This window comes from Lepisma saccharinum, chromosome 1 (genome assembly GCF_977018435.1).
Source record: "Lepisma saccharinum chromosome 1, izLepSacc3.1, whole genome shotgun sequence".
NCBI lineage: Eukaryota > Metazoa > Arthropoda > Insecta > Zygentoma > Lepismatidae > Lepisma > Lepisma saccharinum.
The window spans coordinates 21,120,579-21,139,601 of NC_139229.1; the positions used below are offsets into that span (position 1 = coordinate 21,120,579).

General features: G+C 40.1%; 1 protein-coding gene across 1 annotated transcript in view; it reads left to right on the forward strand.

The window, feature by feature from the left end:
- Positions 1-19,023, forward strand: part of LOC145986438 (uncharacterized) — a 157,947-nt gene that overhangs the window by 80,167 nt on the left and 58,757 nt on the right. The window contains exon 2 of the mRNA XM_083120494.1: positions 15,958-16,083. Coding sequence (XP_082976620.1) covers positions 15,958-16,083 — 126 coding nt within the window. The remainder of the gene's footprint in view (positions 1-15,957; positions 16,084-19,023) is intronic.

Consider the following 19,023-nt stretch of genomic DNA (forward strand, 5'->3'; position numbering starts at 1 on the left):
GCCCCGACATCGGGGAGGCCCTGTTAACGGTAGAATATTGTAAATTTTACAGTTATATGCGATGTGATTGGTGCTATATTGTGATCATGCTTTGTTAATAAACCGGACGTTAACTCAATTATAGCGTCTGCAATGAACGTGATTGCTCCTGGGCGCAGATCACTGAAATATTATTGTGTTGGTGCGTTGAGGGAGCCAACAGCAGAACACAATCGTCCCATAATCTCATAACGAAATAATTTATGGTGCTGGAAACGTACCAGGAAATTGCCCCTTACTCGTCACACTTCACCGCGAAGTGGTAGTAAAGCACAGATGCATGTGGCTGTAAAACCTGTTAGGTTTCCACAGGGAGAACATATCACACACACATGTTTGCTTTTAAACGCACGGCCATGAAATTAGGCGGGTGGCAGAAGTTATATGGGGCTGTACACGTCGGTGTACAGCCCCATATGCTCGGGCGTTGAAAAGAATGAAGGAACTCGTTGTAGAGTAGGGTGTATCGAAAAAAACTTTTTTTCGAAATGTTAAGGTTGCTAGTGCGGAAAAGTGGCCGTTTGTGACCAAAAACACGTCTGTTTTTGTTTTTTCAGATTTTTTGGAGGTCGTTTAGGTGGCGCGCATCGACCTTGAAGTTTTGATAGTAATTTGGTTATGCAACACGCACAACAATTTCACAAAAATGTCATTATTTGGCCATTTCATGTATTTTTTCTGCATTATGGTCATTTATTGTTTTGTTTATGGCAAATATGTTACATTCGTGCCTTAGGGGTGGTTTCCTATGCTGTTTACGTATGCTTTAGGTCAAAAATTGTCAATTTGAGGCTAAAAATTCCAATTTTTCTATTGATGGTTTCCAATTGGATTCGACTTTGTGTTTTATTCGAAAGTTTTCCGATAGAAAAGACTAAATAAAATATTTTGGCTTTCTAATTGCTAACAGTTCCTCAATTACTGTCCAGCGCTTCGCTTATTTTCATAGCTTATTATGCTTTGAAAATAACCCAGAGCTCACCACGAGGAGGTGGTAGGACTGCGAACTCCACCCATGTTGGCAAACGTAATTTTACTAAGGGGCAGGCCAAGATTTTCTTCTAGTTTTCTCCTTGAACTTTACAGTCACTTTTTGTTCGAAATGTTGGCATATGTTCTCTAGATTCCAATTTCGCTTTGATGGAGCCATCACGTGCACTGGCGCCGAAAACGGAAGAAGCAGCCTCTGTGATAATTTTCACAAGTCGCTCCACTCCTTGGGTGTGGCAGGGGAAGTCTTGAATTTCCGCTATTTTTTTGTTTTTAATGTAGTCATCTACTTCTTCATTTATAATATTATTGGTCAACGGAGGCTCGTGGAGGGAGCATGAAGCCCAATCAACCATGTCATAGTATTGGTCTGCATTAAAATCGATGGTTGGTAAAACAAAAGTGCGAATTCTTTTACCTTTTTTCAATCCTCTTGCTTTCTTAATTCTTTGCCAACCAAGACTTCTTATTTCTGGGTTTTGGTCGGTTATTAAAGCCAGCAGGAGATTTTCAGGATGGGCGAAGAATGCGTTTTGTTGAATGACCCTATCAATCAGATCTCGCAAGTGGTGTGGGAGAAATCGGGACAAGTGGATCAAATTCCAGAGGTGTCGGTCTCCGTCAGTTATCGATGGTTCCTTCTTGATCCCAAACCACACATACTACATAATGAAGGTGTACGCACCGGTGTTTTTCCGTCCATGTACTTTTTGACGACATTGGATGTTTGATATTCCCGAGAGAACGAATAAAATAATGGTCCCATAAACCTAATGCATTTCTCCTTGCCTCCTACGGCCATCCCGGCAGTGTTGCCAAACCTGATGTGTATAAAAGAGCTACATTACGCTATTAATAGAGCTAAAGATGACTTTCAAGGAGCTAGATTAACGAGGGCTGCATAAAGTGCCTCCTATGGTAATTTTAGGTGTCTAAGAGGGGCTGGGGCGCTGCTATTACCGTTAGCTTTAAAGTGATGGCAATTTATTCTTAGTTTTCACCGCGTAGATTTGGCGACATCACCCATCTCAATGATCCAATGATGCTCATATGAAATCGAAAATAAAGGATTCCCGAATAACAATATTGTCATCTTCACCTAATGCACGGCGCAATATATAAAAATAGCTGGGGAGGAAAGAGGGGGTGGGTGACGCAGCCTATATATGAATATCACGTCACGTGCAAAATGTACACTCATGACAAAAGTTGGTCTTTATGGGCCGGAGCCAGTGGTGGCATCATAGTGGGGCAGAGGACCGGTGCCACAGTTCACAGCCAAACGAGTGCACGAAAGAGCCAGATGTGGCTCTAAAAGAGTGAAGTTGGCAACAGTGATCGGCAGCTGCCCCAGCAAGAAAGACCTGGGGAAATTGTCCCTCTCCCCCTTAAGGTGGAATCCGAAGCAATGTGCCTCCACAGGGCATGGCCGTATTAGAGGTTTTTTTTTTAGGGTTCAACCCCCCCCCCCCCCCACGAAACTTCTGTGATGTTGGATTAATGTAAGTTCAGAAACCAAAATTTGTAACCCATTTTCAAAAATTTATTCGCAGTTTCACAAGAATTCAACAGGAGCTAGATCGAGCTAGGATTTTGAATTATGAAATTTGAGGGAAATGGGTTTTTATTCTTGCAGCTCACCTGCAACCCCTTCATTTTCACTTCTGCTGTCCTCTTTCCAGTCATATTCCTGGATCAGACTGAAAATTCCCTTGTGATAACACTGTTAAGACTTGTTTCCATGTTAATAAGACATTCAAATGCTGACCAAAGCAAATTTATTGTACAAAAAAGTATAAACTAAACAAAGATCTCTTTCAATGTATTGGGAATTTTTGTCTGAAGAAGACATTGTTAGAGGGTGGAAACGTTACGTTTTTAGTGTATTTTTTATACAATAAATTTACCTTTGTCGGCATTTTAATGTTTTATTTTTTACCAAAATTCCCGTTCCAACTTTTTAATTCCGTGTTCGATATGGGTTTAAATCCCCCTTGATAAGAGTTCAAAATTAGGATATCGAGCTTCGAAGCGCGTTCACTATCCTTCACCCAGCGGTCGATATAATACATACATTTAACCCATATGCGGTCCTATAAAACACATAGTGCATAGTGGTTTTATATAATGCTGTTTGGTAAGCATAGGAATAATATGAGGGTCGGAAAGTGGGATCGAACTGGTCCATAGAACCCCCCCCCTCCCCATCCCCCGAATTGATATCGTTTATTGCAAGTTACAAAATAGCAGAACGTTTGTTAGTTTTATTGTTAATAACGGAAATAAAGTCCAGTTAGTTAGTATTCGAACAGAATAACCAAAAGAAACAGCATTAGGTCGAAAAATTGAGGTTACAATACAAGCACCAAGTTATGTTTTACCATTTAATCCAAAGAATTACCGGTTCCACAGTTTTCAAAATTCCAAAAATTAAGTTTTGTGAATGGTCAAACAACATATACTTTATGACTAAAAATTCACTTACTTTAAAAACCTTTTCCTGAAGGTATCTAAAATTTAATAAAATATAATAACTATGCATTTCAGTATACACTGCATGAAAGGTACAATAATAATAATAATAAAAACAGTTGTGCTGGATATTCACACTTCTGATGGATAGAGTAGAAAAGTCTTCTTAAGGATATTAGGACAGCAATAATGATGATAATAATAATACATTTGGAATAAATTAGTTTATTATGAAATTGTAATTGTTATTATTTAATAATAATTATTGTTATTATTTCTGTTATTCAAATTTCTTGCGACGCACATGGGATCAATTATGAGTGAACCCCCCGAAAACCGGGTGTCGAACCGAGGACCGATTGTTTTTTTGTGAGGGTCCCTTAATTAATTTCATCATATCATCACCCATCCTCATCGTCACGATTAGCCAAAAGTTGAAGAAAACCGACGCTAAATAACAAAAATGAAATGAAATCAAAACCAGCTCCGACACTAATCCACAGGTGTTTTGACCCTGAGGAGATTTATTATGGCGCATTCGGAAAGTAACAAGAGCTCCAGTTACGGCAGTTGGCCGTTCCTTAAGTGCTTTCGTGAAGATTGTGAAGTTCGTTATGGCGTCCCTAAATTTGTTCTCGCACGGTACTGGGAGGCTGTTCTTTTGTGTGTGTGTGAAAATTGCAGACAATGTGGGTACATGTGTGCTTCAAAATACACAGTTCGCAAAATGCAATATGATTTGGATGGAAAATGAGAGAGAGAGCTCGTTTTCTCCACTCTCTCCCCCCTAGAAAAGGGGACAAGTAGCTACTTAAAAGGTACAAAGGATGAGAGAGAGAGGGGGTGGGAAGTAAAGGAAGAAATAGAGCAAACCTCTCTCTCTATCTCTCTAGAAAAATGAGAGGAATGAGAGAGGGGGAGAGGTAGGGTGAGAAAAATAAGTCTCTTTTTCATGGGGGAAAAGGAGGGAGGAATGGTGTTCTCTCTCTCTCTCTCTCTCTCTCTCTCTCTCTCTCTCTCTCTCTCCCTCTCTCTCTCTCTCTCTCTCTCTCTCCCTCCCTTCTTACCTTATCTCTCTCTCTTGAGAGAGCAAGAACCGAGACAACTTCGAATCCCGCCCTAGGTGTTAGTGTCCCTTCATCGATTTCACCATATCATCACTCATACTCATCTTAGCTATTAGCCGAGGGTGGCAGAAAGGCGAAGTTAAGTAAACCAAATCAATCAATCATATCTACTTTATCAGTCAGAAGGACGTTTTAGTAGAAAATCTAACCATGTAGGAAACAAACTTCGATTTTCTAAGCATCAAGGAAATCCTTGCATCCTGGGGAAGCTGGAGGAATCGGGAAATTTGATAACAGCTTCTTCTCTAACCGCAAGAGAGGAAAGAAACCTCCCGTCGTGCAGGTCGCTTCCCAGGGAGGTGGAGCTCTCTTTCTTCGGAGTGAAAGCATCCACCTGACTTTTCGGTGACAAGATGAATGAAGTCTATTTATCGATTCCCGAGAGGTTGTAAAGAGAAGCTCGCGTCACAAAGTACAGGTAGGAAAGTAAACAGGACGGAGGAGATTGGTATGTATGCTTAGGGAGAGACGTCGTTAAGGGGAAGCGGGGACACTGGCCAACCGAAACTCTCACGTGGTTCCCCAAAGTTTCCGCATCGTGGAGAAAATTTTACTTTAATATTGAAAGAACCCTAAATCATGCGTTTCGAGAACTTTGCAACTGTTGAGTTTCAGATCTTTACCAGGAATAAAATCTAAGGTTTGCCCAGATTTTTATATAATAAATACTTTGTACATATTTTTTGCTTTAAGATGCTAATCTGATGTTGATTTCTGAGTAGCTCTTGTACTAATAAAACCTTTGTCGTTCTTGAAACGTTGCAGGCAGAGTGAGATGAGATATGGGGGAACAAGTTTCGAGGTACGAAGCCCATCACTGCTACTTGGCGTTCCTCGTCCCGTCCTTCCCGCCGAGAAGAAGTCATCTTAACGCGACTCCGAATCAGACACAGCCGTCTCACACATCGTCATTTTCTGAAAGCACTTGACCCTCCGTTGTGCCGTACTTGCAAGGTTGTTTTAAGTGTTCGAGACATTCATCTCGAATGTGCCGATTTTAATTACTTCAGACAGGGTTCTAACTTGCTCAACGATTCCTCTTCTATGTTGGAAGACTATGACAGTGTTTTAGCCAATGTTTTTAGATTTTTGAGAAGAGCAGGTCTTTCCCACTGTTTCTGGGGCAGTATGAAACTATCCGTACCTTTTTTAATGTGTTGTGTTTGTCCTATGCAGGTCCATTTACAACCTACATTTTAAACCTTTTAAAAGGGGCTTTTTACACCTTTTTTAAAAAAATTTTAGAGATAATCATTTTAGGTAAGGGGATCTTCCCCGCATTCACTGAAGGGTGCAAAATAGCCTAATGTGCCGATGCACTCAAATTTTTTTAATTCAATCAATCAGAAAAATTCCAGGATTGGTTTTTTAACTCTCTCTCAAACTGTGATATTGAAACGTGTTATTTTATCATGTGATATGTGTTGTGAATATCCTTGCCGTTGGAAGTGGTTCTATGTAACCACCACCATCGGCAGGGTTGCGCCTAGCAACACACTGGGCTCATTTAGTTGGAGTTACGCAAGTGACTTGAGGGATGCGGAGTTGCAGCAGAGAGTTAAGCTGTGTTAAGCTAGGAAAAACGCCTATGGAAACACACCAGGTCATTATATAGCAAGCCTGTGGTGACCAAGTATTAAAAAGAGCATAGGATTTCAGGCCTGCCGGACTTCCTTCGAAAAGACCTTCGTGGTACTGTTCGTATGAAACCAGTAGTACTGAATTTGAATAGGGATACGAATGTCATCATGCCGACCTGACTTGTGGACATCTGGAAAGTGGCTCCTCTTGCATGATAATGCAAGGCCCCATATCGGTTCAGGAATATCTGGCCACTGCTCTTCTACATCCTCTATACTCGCCCGATATGCTTATCCGTGTGGAAATACCTCTGACGTCAAGATGTTCGAGCAATCCAAAAGGGTGTCACAGATGTACCGAGAAGCATTCTATGAAGAGTCTTTCTCTGCTTGCTTCCCAGACATCGAGAAACACTGGCAGCTGTGTAGATAGCGGAGGGGGGACTACTTTGACAAGACCAAGGATCATTAGCTAGTGAGTTGAATGTTTTTTTTTTAAACATGGAACAGTACTGATAAAGGTTATGTGGATGATGAAGGTGTAATATTCCATATGTTAGCGCAGGGACTGGGTTATTTAGTTATTCAGAACGAATACGCGGTTTTTTCTTGTTCGCTGTTCAAAGAACTCAGGAACCCAGGGGCTCCTATTCTAGGGCACAGATTCTTTTTCCAACGGGCAAAATCTTCCATTTTCCTACAACTTTACCCTTCATCCAAATTAGTAGTTGTGGTAGTAGTAGTTTTGTCGTTGGTCCATGTCCGTATGTACCGGTATGAAAAGTATGAAACAAATTAATCACATTCATGCTTACAGCCAACCTCGTCTCCTCAGTGCCAGATGTCCAAAGTTCGAATCCTGGTCAGGTATGAGTATACAAGTGTGTTCGTTCCATCATCCTGCCCCCATCGGATCTTCCCAATGGCATTGTTGCCTTGTAATCAAGGGACTCAGGGTTCGATACCCTGTGGAGTCATATAGTGGTTCAGATCCCACCTTAAACTAAATCCAATCTCGGTTAGCCTATCTGTTTGAGTTAAAAACTCAAATCCATCGCCTCCCATTCCATAAGTTCACCATTCATTCTCATCGTCGATATTAACCGAAGATGCTGAAAATGTACGAAAAATAAACAGAATAGAAATGTAAATGACCATAGAGGCGTATATTCAAAAGAGTGGAGATAAGAAGTAACAGTAGAAAAAAATATGGATATGAAATTCCAACCTGATGTTGTACTAATATTTTCTGGCATCTTCCGTTTTTTTCCATCGCTTAAAATTCGGTCCACGTTTCCCTTCAGGGAAATTTCCATTAATTTGGCAACACTACCCCATAGACATTTCCAGTGGAATAGCCGATGACGTCGATTCTTCATTAAAAAATGAGCCACGTACACTTTACTCATATGAAGGAACAAGCTGAACGTTCTTCCTGTTTTATGTCGCTTCTTCCGCATTGCGTATGGCTGAACGTCTGGTTTATTAAAAATCTTCCCAAGCTCCAGTGTTATCCCTCTTCGGTTTGATTAGCTTGAAGGTCCCCGCCGACGGAACCCGAAGACTGTTACGAGCTTATGGACTTAGTAGAGAATTACATGTGCGGCCAATCTCCGCAGTCTGGCGAGATGCTGCTTCGTTCTTGCTTCTGTATCGACATATGACAGAGAATGAGTGTGCAATACAATATAGTAATAAAAGTTATTCTTTGTTTTATGTAAGGTAAATCTATCAGAGATTGTGCGCGCCGCTATATGAGAGACAATGATCATATCGCTGGTGGAAGATTCAGTTGATTGCATGTATCCGGCAAACACGTGGATGTAATTCTGGGAATATACCTTTCCGTGTCGAGGCTCTTCCGGTAAACTAGCTACTGCTGGTTCCAGCGGGAAAAAATAATAAATAAATAAAATAAAGTTTTAAAAATTAAGAAATGAAAAAAAGTAAGTAAACTACTTGCACACTTAACACGTTGACTGCCACAATAGAAAAAAAATTTCCTGGGGCCACGATGTTTTATTACAAGAATATAATAAAACGTTGAAAGCAATATGTTTCTTGATGATTTGATGAAAAATTGTTATTTTTAATTTTATGGGCGTGAGTCATATCCAACCCACGCGGCGGTAGAATCAATTATTACGTTGCCCACCCCGTGTTATATTTGACTCTCAGCATATTTATTGTTTTTTTTTTTCAAGCATTATTATTTTTCTGAGTATTGTTATTGCTTTTTTTTCTGAGCGTTAGTCTTTTGTATTTTTAACATGACTCTGCCGTATACTATTGTGTCGATATCGTTCGAGGGACTGGCCAAGCATAATTCAAAGCCAAACGCACAATCGGAAAAAAACTTGAAAACTGTTCATGAGTGATATACGTTTTTTGTTTTACTTGTCATATTTAAGTGAAATTTAAAGGCAAAAATAAATTGAAAAGTAGTTAATGCACATCTATTAATTTGATCCACTCTTTTTATATTGTTTGTATTAATTGTAACAGTAACAGCATCACTAAATAAGATTTTCACGAAACATCTGCCAAATTTTGGCCACGAAGCCACTCTTGACGTTGCATGTTATAGCATTGTAGCGTGAGTTGGCTGTGCACCACGAGACCCCCAAGGTAAAGAGACGTGTGAGTTAAATATGCTTCACGAGGCCCCGGGCGTAAAACTAGCATGAGTTAAATACAACTCACAAGGCAGCTAACTACAAACAAATGCTACCCCACCTCTTAAAATATTTTACCAGTTCAATCACTTTATTTCATAAATCCAATCTACATGGGCTGATTTTTTAGTAGTGGCAACTATGCTATAGCGACGCCGTGCAACGGAGCCAAGCAATGTCGTTTATACCAAAGGTTAGTTACGTGCGTACCCTCCCTCAGAGCAAATGCACTCACTCTTTCCATTCCATGCCCGTGCGCAGTGACAAGAACAAAGCAGTTGTGATCAAATGGCCGCGGACTGTAGTCGCGTTGTTTACGAAGCAGGAACAGCGGAGCTGGTTAAAAATTGAATGTGCTACTCACTCTTTCCATTCCATGCCCGTGCGCAGTGACAAGAACAAAGCAGTTGTGATCAAATGGCCGCGGACTGTAGTCGCGTTGTTTACGAAGCAGGAACAGCGGAGCTGGTTAAAAATTGAATGTGCTAGAGGTCGCACAGCACGAAAGTGTCACCATGAACTGCAACAGGTTTAATCCCTAAGATGAAGGAACCACTTCGTGGGATTCGCTTCCTAAGTTCGAGACATTCTTCTGGCAGTAGTTCGCTCTCTTCACACTATCAACAGATTAGACAGTGGCAACGGCATCAGACGGCTTCCACATCGCTGGCAACGTTGTACGCAACAATCGGGACTACATCGAAGGCCTGTAAAACTTTGAACCATGTATGTATGCTATGTGTCTAGAAAATAAACACTTGCCACTACTAAAAAATCAGCCCTTCATGCACGCTATCATCTACAGTAATTTGTATTACAGGAAACTCTAAATTCCAATTATGATGTATTATCCATTAAACGGATCACCATTTTCTCATAACAACCATAAATATAGAATATATAATCGTTTAAACGTCTCCATTGGAAGGCATCGTGTTTGGTTTCGTTTTGAAAAAAAAAGAACCTACCCCGAAGATATATTAGCCGTGGTTTAATATTAAGATTTATGTACCTTGCACAAATAGAGGTAGCAAGCGCCATATTGAATAATGAAGTCCTTATGTTGCGGAGTAAGGCATTTTTATTATTTTTTTAATATTATTATTATTTTTTTGCCTGTCCGCAGAATGATCGAATGACACACAGGTTGCTCTCGTGAGGTCTTGCTAGGTGTGGATTAGCAGAATGTCATTTGTCTCTCTTTTTTTATACAAATACAGAGTCACTCTTGACATTGTTTATTTGATACTTTTCACTTCTCATAATTAATTAAGAAAGGAAACGTGCATGCAACTTTAGAGAAAAGTTAATTCACTAAGAGTTTTCCGTGCTAAATGTACAGGGTGTTCCAAAATGATCTTTACAACTTTGATCACGTATATTTCAGAAATGGGGATTGGTAGAAAGGTGCGGTTTGCGGCAGAATGTTCACACACACGTAAAGTTTTGTTTTGATTTGTTTTTGCAGGTTAGTCATTGATAGTCATCGTCGCATCGACGATGACCCAGCCTTTCTGAAAAAGGTGATGTTCACGGACGAAGCTTGCTTTCATATGTCCGGGAAGGTAAACCGACACAATGTAAGGATCTGGGGCTCTGAGAACCCCCACTTTAGCGTGTGAATTGTACGCGACAGCCCAAAGGTCAACGTGTGGTGGGACCGTTTTTCTTTGCTGAGTCGTCAAGAACCTCGACTGTGTATCTGGACATGTTGGAACAGTTTGTATTTCCACAGGTCGAAGAACTGCAACCTTACATCATGCTGCAGCAGGATGGTGCCCCTCCTCTCTGGACCTTGATCGTTAGGCAGGCTTTGGACGACACATTTCCAGGTCGCTGGATTGGCAGAGAAGGACCCATTCCCTGGCCTCCAAGGTCTCCAGACATAACCCCATTAGATTTTTTCTTTGGGGCTTTGTTAAGGATACTGTCTACCGAACCCCGGTGCGGGACCTGCAGGAACTGCAAGCTCGCATCAAAGCAGCAATTGCACACGTTAATGAGGACATGCTAGGTCGGACATGGGTGGAACTGGAATATCGCTTAGATACACACAGATGTCACACACATCGAACTCTGTTAAACGGCTACTAAAACTTTAGGTGTGTGTGAACATTCTGCCGCTAACCGCACCTTTCTACCAATCCCCATTTCTGTAATATACGTGATCAATGTTGTAAACATCATTTTGGAACACCCTGTATAATTTTCATTGTCTTTGTAAGAATCTGGGCAGATATCATCATAATTTTATTTTGCTTTCATCGAGAGCTTTGAAAGGTTGTGGGACAGATATTTCTGACTATTGATCAGCTATAAAACTTGTATGAAAATGAAGAAAAACGTCAGCCTAGTGGGAGACCCGGGTTGGATTCCTGGAATGGGTGACCTTGGGAGATGAATTTTGCCGAAAATGTCCCTGAGTAAAGCGGCTCGGCAATCCGCTGGAACAACTTTATCTTGGGTTAGATATTTGTTGCGGGGATATTTCTCTTACAAATTTCTACGACTACAAAATATCGGAAAAGTCGCCCTCGTGGAAGGTTTGGAAGCTCGTGTGGTCAGACGAAGCATCACAAGCTTGCGTAGATGTTTACCTCTCGTTTCTATCCTTTCCTTGGAAATTCCCAAGCCATTTCATTTTACGTATTTCCTTCCATTCGACGGTCCTGAATAGATTCCGGAAAGGACTTGGACGCTCCAAATGGAGTGGATTCCTTGCGTGTTTTTCTTGAATCGAATGTGTTTTTCCTCAGCCTCTCTCACCTAGCAACGACAAAGTCGATTTAGGACTGGAATGTAAGCGAATTGTTTGATGTCTTCTGGCTTAGCTCGCAACGAAATTATTCCGACCACGGAGTTCTTTTGACGGACTTCTTTTGTGACTACCGTGAAGAGGCTTTTTCTTGTTATTTTTGGCTTGTCTGTCGCTGAACAGTATTTGGAATTTAATTCGCTTTTGAGAACTCTTGCTACTCAACTCTTCCCACGAGAAGGACAATGACGTTATGAATAAACCGTTTGTATATTTGTGTTGTGTTTCTTGTTTTGCGTCGCCTTTTGCCATTTTCAGCTATTCGCGACGATGAGGATGAATGCATGATTAGATTAAATTGATCAAGGAACATTCACAAACGAACATCAATGCCCAGACCGATACACAGCTACTGTATTACTAATTTAGAAGGTTCTTTTAATTCGCATTTCCATCGCAAATATTCCAATTTGTAAAATATACGCTAGATTCTTCTTTGGGATTTCGATCCTGACAGACGTATTGTTTGCCCAGGGCAGCAAGAAGAGAGGAGACCAGATGCAGAGAAACGTTTACGAGCAACGCCGAGGAGGCGGACCGCCATTCGTCCGACCACGGAATTCAAGGAAGCCATTGACCAATGAACATAGAGAAGCCCATGAACTCTGGAAGCAGGAAAGGAAGAAAGTGAGAGACCGAGAGAAGGAGGAGGCGAGGAGGAGAGAAGAAGAAGAGCGAGAACAGGCACAATCAACATCAAAACAGGGCCAGCCTACCAGAGGGAATGAAGAAAACTTCACGCCAAAGTCCAAGGAAGAACAACCAAAGCCAGACACTCCACGCGAGATGCAAACCAAGAAAAGGGAATACCCCTGCGATTCTTCTGAAGTAGAAGAAGACATGGACGAGCCATTCATTCATCCTAAGAAGCCAGTACGAGCTAGATCACCACCGATAGTCAAGCCAATTGACACAACAAACACGTATCAAACGTTCTCAGATCACGATGAAGAGACAATCGAGCGACTGACAGCCAAGTTACCAGCAGTCTACATCTACAACGCAGATAGAAGCCATCAATTTGTCACTTCGGTGACAAAGGTAATAGATGACAAACAAGCCACGATCCGAATTCTACACGATGGAATGAAGATACAAGCCAACACCAGATCAGCATACAACAAGCTCATTAACCACTGCAAAGAGCACTCGCTCAGCTACGCCACCGATAAACCACGCCGAGAGAGGCCTGTCAAAGTAGTACTCCGACATCTGCCAATCGACCTACCACCAAAAGAAATACAGACAGAGCTAGCAGCGCAGCACTACCAAGTACAACAAGTCCAACAGATGAAGAGAAGAGATCCGAAAACCTTCATCAAAACACCGATGCCACTGTACCTGGTTACATTGAACAAAGGCGAGACAACAAGAAATATATACAGCCAAGATCACCTCCTGAACTACGAGATGAAAGTGGAACCATACCGCTCTCCAGGTATACTGCAATGCCACAGATGCCAGAGGATAGGGCATTCCCAGAGCCAATGCAAGGCTCAACCAAGATGTGTGAAATGTGCAAACAATCATTTCACAGCAGAATGCCAAAAGAAAGATCGAAAACTCCCTGCAAGATGCTGCAATTGTGGAGGAAACCATCCGGCCAACTACAGGGGCTGTAAAATGTTCCAATCAATACATCAGATGAAACCGAAACCCAAGCCAGACGATGGGAAGGAACAACAGAAACAACCACCATTCAGCTTATCACAAGAAAAGCCACGTGCGAAGACTACACCAACGACCACCATGAACTATAGCCAGACACTTCAGACTCCAACTGAAGACCAAGAAGAGACAAACGAAATCATGAAATGGTTACTGGAAAAATTGCAAGACAAGAAAATAAGAACGCTCATCAGAACGGCGAAAGACAAGATAGAAAAGACAAAGAACGAATCAGATAGAACCGTCGCAGCTCTGCAAGCACTCGTCGAGTTCGTCACAGAAATATTCTAAACAGACAGCCATCAACAACTCAGATACAATGCGAAATGTCATAGCAAAACGGCCCTTTTAGGACCAAAAACTAAGATAAATTTCGGCCCTTTTGAGGACCAAAATTTTCGGCCCTTTTGAGGACCAAAACACTCAGTTCGTAATAGAACTGCCACTACCGACCGAACCTCGAGCGACAGTTGCAGAGGTAACAGAAGTCAGATCATCATACTACGCCACTACCACAACTTTAAAAACAGATGGGAGTCAAGGAAACGATGCTTCTACAAGAAAAACTTCAAGAAAATTCAACTGTCAACTGAGTGCCTATTACGGTTGTACTGTACTCGTATATAATTTAAAAGGCCATAAAATTTTCAATGACTTTTCGAAAGCACGGAATCCCGCATTGAGGTATTTAACTTTGTGGTCCGTTGTATGTACGTATCCTAAATGTAACATTGCTCTCACTTATAAACGGGATATGCAAGGCCTCGTACGCAAAATGGAATTATACCAGCTTTATTCACAAGTTTCGAGTTTAATGGGTTGATGCATCCTAGTCATTGAAGAGAATTTGCTATGTGGGTAACAACGTAATAGGGAAGACAAACTAACATTACCACGTTTATTATTTTCGAGGCTGTTTCTATGCATTTACTTATGGCTTTTGATATATAGGGTGAGCATAATAAAGGTTTGAAATCAGGGAATGACCATATTATCAAACGGTACATTCGATTAAATTTAATTGTATTGTGAATGCAAAAGGTGTATATGTTGCATGCGATGTGCACACTGGGTGCTTACAGTGTGGCCATCTTGTTCTCGAGTGCCTCGCTCAAATAAAGGCAGAGGACGTGAGAGGAATGCATTTATCGTTGTTTTTAAAAAGAGCCAGATTAAAGAGGGGAAGTCTATTGTGTGCGTGGAACGTTATCGCACTGTTCTTTGTCCCTGAGCACGGTGTTAATAATGAAATGGAGGCTGTGTTAGGAGAAAGGACTACATTGCAAGACTGAATCAAAATACAGAAAATGAAAATGTGGTAAACCAAAAGAAAAAAAATAGTAGTTTTGATCCTCCAGTCGAAATTCTGAACACAGGAGCATTTTATTTACTGTGTGCGCGTCAATAGTCAAGCAATGATGTATTTGAGGTACTTGCAACAGAGCAATATTTCATTCATTTTCATGCATTATAAACTGAATTATATAATTAATTGACTGCACAAATAAGAATGATAGACTAATTTAATAAAAAAATGAGAAAATGGGATACATCCAATCGTTATACTGCTTGAAAATCTTACCCAACGTACCTATAGCATAAAACTAACCAGAATATTCACCCAAGAGGTAAGTGTAGAATAAAACTAGATTTTTATGTGTACTTGTAGCAGGAGGAATTAAAACTAAAATTATATAAAAAAAACTAAGTATATGTACTAATATTTTTTGTGCTGACCTGGAGCATTTTGTATTTATTTTTAGTTCGTAGTGTGTTTATACAGGGTGTCTACAAGGAATTGTCGTGAAAACAAAACAGTTACATGTGTTAATGTGAAATCTCCCGTTCATCGGAATGTTAAAATTACTTTTGTACACATATAGAATTTCTGTTGTTCTGTACAATGTGACAGATTTTCTGCTAGGATCGCTGTAATGGGCATTCAATTTAAATTTGCATTCCTGTTACAAGGGCAAAATTATGTTTTGTGGTATTTCACAAAATCTATTTCTGCCAAGCGATAGTCAAGATTAAAATAGCGAACACATGCAAAGTAATTTACAATTTAACTACAACAAAAGAGATTGATGAGAAGAACATTTTTGTTCCTACGAACGGTGCACAACAATGCCCTTCTCCATCAGATATGTCGATTTGAATTGAGCGGTTGCAACAGTGCTCCTGGCGGTGAATGCTTGAAACAACACCGCGCAGAAATAATCTGATTCGAGTCCGGTTACTTTCGGAACATCCCAATCTAGCTAGCGAGACTACGAACAGCGTACAGTGTGAACAATTGGTGCTAGGTTGAGGTGACGTCAGCGGCTCGCTTGTTGATTGGTGACTCGCTCCCAAGCTGCAAATTCATAGCAGCCAGAAATGGTACTAATCACTTGTGGACGCCCTGCCCTGTATTTATATAATTTGTCTTTGTGTAAGGTTTATATTTGTATATGATTTTTACTGTTTTTCTTTCAACAGTGCAAGCAAACAGGTGGAATACTGAACTCATCCGCTTTAACCAAAGATGTTGCATGAACAGTTTTGTTTTCTGTGAAATCTGTAATTAATTTGTCTCTGTTGTGCCACAGGAAAACTGGCCGGGTTTCGTTGGAGGTCGAAATTTGGAAGGCCAAGCAAGCTACCGAGCATTGGCGACGTGGACCCCACCGGCACGTACTGTACTATACCAGAGGATTGGCTGAAGCAGAAGTTGGGTATGACATGATGCATGTGTGACATTCGGAGTGAGTGTGCGTGTGATTGGTGGAACATTTCTACCTGCGGCAAATGCTTCCATGTAAAATTTCGACTTTTCTGCAACAAGCATATCCATTAAACCAATGTACGGTTTAGCGCTTAACAATTTCAGTAATGTTTCAAAAGATGATCTGTACACAAGTTGTTTTTAAGTTTAGAAGGAGGACTTGTATCATTCACGAGAAACATACATTTCCAATTCACTTGCAACTAGTGTAGATTTTACTTTTCATGAATCAGTGATATCGTATCAGTAAAAGTTGTAATTCTTATTTTATTTCTTCTAAATTTTAACAAGAATTTTTAACAGGATCAATTGCTATGATAGCACAGATTATTCCTAGTATTCCAAACGTTCAATTCAAAGAACCAACCAGGGGTCCCGGGTTCGAATCTTGGCCTGGGTAGGGTGTTCTTTGTTATTGTCCTTTCATCATATCATCGCTCATCCTCATCTTCGCGATCAGCCTAATGTGGCACAAAAGCGAAGTAAAATAAACCAAATCAACCAAATAAAAGAACCATTATGTTCCTCAGTAATAAACTTAGAAACATGTACTTCTTAACTAATTATTTAATCGTCCACTAACCTCGTAGTACGAAAGAAGGGGACAGAGAAATTAAAGAAAATGAAGTAAATAAAAATATATTTACTCTACCATTTTCTCTTCTAATTTAAATTTGCAAATGTGAAGAGTAACTCATGATGCATAATTTATTTTATTTCAATAACTAAGCCCTAGTTACTTACTAGTAAAAAAAAGTTTTTATCAAAAGGTGAAAAGCCCTCCAGTGGCGAGATCTAAAGCTGTGTGTGGACTACGTATAGAATCCAGTCTGCAAGTAGAACTGATTGATTGATTTGGTTTATTTTGCTTCGCTATTCTGCCACTTTTGGCTAATCGCGAAGCTGAGGATTAATGATGATATGATGAAATTGATGAAGGGGTACTTAACAAAGAACACTCATGCCCAGGCCGAGATTCGAACCCGGGATTTCTGGCGTCTGCAAGTAGAAATTACAACTTTAAACGTTAATTTGTTTCCCTCCAACATGGTTAATTCAGTTCATGGAGAATAGGCTTTCTATCTCTACATTGGGAATATTCTTATTATGAAAACTACTTCTGAAGTGAAGTGAATAATATATTTTTACTCGTAATTTTTTTAGCTTTTAATGCAAATTTACAAATTTAAAGAAGAACTTATTAGCATATTTCCTTCAGTGAAGATTAATGGAAATGAATGTGTGTTTTGTACGTATTACTCATATTGTGGTATTGGCTTCTGTTTTGGCTTGTGGACATGCTAAACGCTTTCGGTAGCCTTTGCCAAAGGTTAAGAAGTGTGATTGGTGTGCTGATGCAGTGCGTGAGAAAGGATACTAACAGTAATTTTTAAGTTTGTAAATTATACTAACAAACAAGGTTCGAAACTTATTTCACTTCCAGATTAACCCAAACTAATACCTTCATCTGTTTTGTAGCTCACCATTTGTAGTGATGCTTCCTAGGGAGCAGAACAAATCACAATGCGACATGTAGCCAGACAAATCTTGAAATTGGGGAATGTGGTTAAGATTTTTTTATTAACAGATGGACAGTATGATCAAACTCGTACGTGTTAGATGATGTCACTACCTGATTTTTTTCATCTTGGAACTTCTGTAACAGTGTGTTGTTAAATTCATAAAAAATAGCATATCTATTCTCTCTGAATTGTAGTGTTAAAAATAGATTTTTAATTATTAATTAATATTAATAAGCTTATCTGGTTCAAAAAATGAGCCACTATGGCACGTACGAGAATGGCACGAGAGAATCGCGGCTGGATTATCTCGTGACGAAGACTTTTCCAGGCAATATACCTACACAAAACTGCTCTGGAGCTCACCCATCCTGTAATGAATTGCCTGAGGAGAACCCGGAGGAGTAAAGTCGGTTGGACCCAGGTGCTGATCATATCACGTCCAGTATGGCCGAGATTGATAATGTGTCGAACCCTACGTTTGCACACCCCCGTGGTACAAGTCACGGAGTCATGGAGGGATCCCAACCACTGGGCATTGTGCCTCCACCGAGTATCGAACCCGGAACCCCTTGATTACAAGGCGACGACGTTACCACGCAATCGGGGAGGCCCATAATTAATCCATGTATATGTTAGGTTGCGTTATACTGTTATTGCTTCATGTGCGATATTTTGGGAAAACAGGGTCTGTATTAATTATAACCTTGAGAATCACAGTGCCAGCACTTTTCGATCTTGCTTCATAATTTATCTCAGGGAAGCTTGAAGAGAAGTTGATGGTGAGTATCCTGAACAAAGGTTTTTAATCATGCAGAACTACCTGCGTAGCTTGTGAATAAAACATTCCTTTTTTAAATTCTCCTTCCTCAAAATGCTCCTATTCTGAGCTTGAATATTCATGTGAAATTTATGGTTTACAAAAGGGATTTTCCGTTGACATTTACCATATATACTCTCACCACGGCAAAAATTACGCTTTCTTGGTTTTTTAAAAGTTCCGTTCAAATTAAATATTCAGGAAAATATCGTACACCCGAAGGAAAATTTTAGAGATGGTGAAGATTGATGTTACAGAGAGGATTGCAAAATCTCACGTCATTGCGTAATATACCTTCAGATTTTGCAGTACCACTTCAAATTATTTTGTTTTCCAAAAATAAGAATTCTTAAAAGAATATTTAAAATTCATTCCATTTTACGTTAATGTTACAAGTTATCGTTGTAATTTAAGTCTGTCTGTTAATGTTCAGATAACATTAAAATTTGAATGTCTCAATCATACATAAAGATACAGTAGATAATAATTGCAGTTACATGCACTATCAATATATTTTAAAATCTGAACCATTAATATTGCATTAATTAGT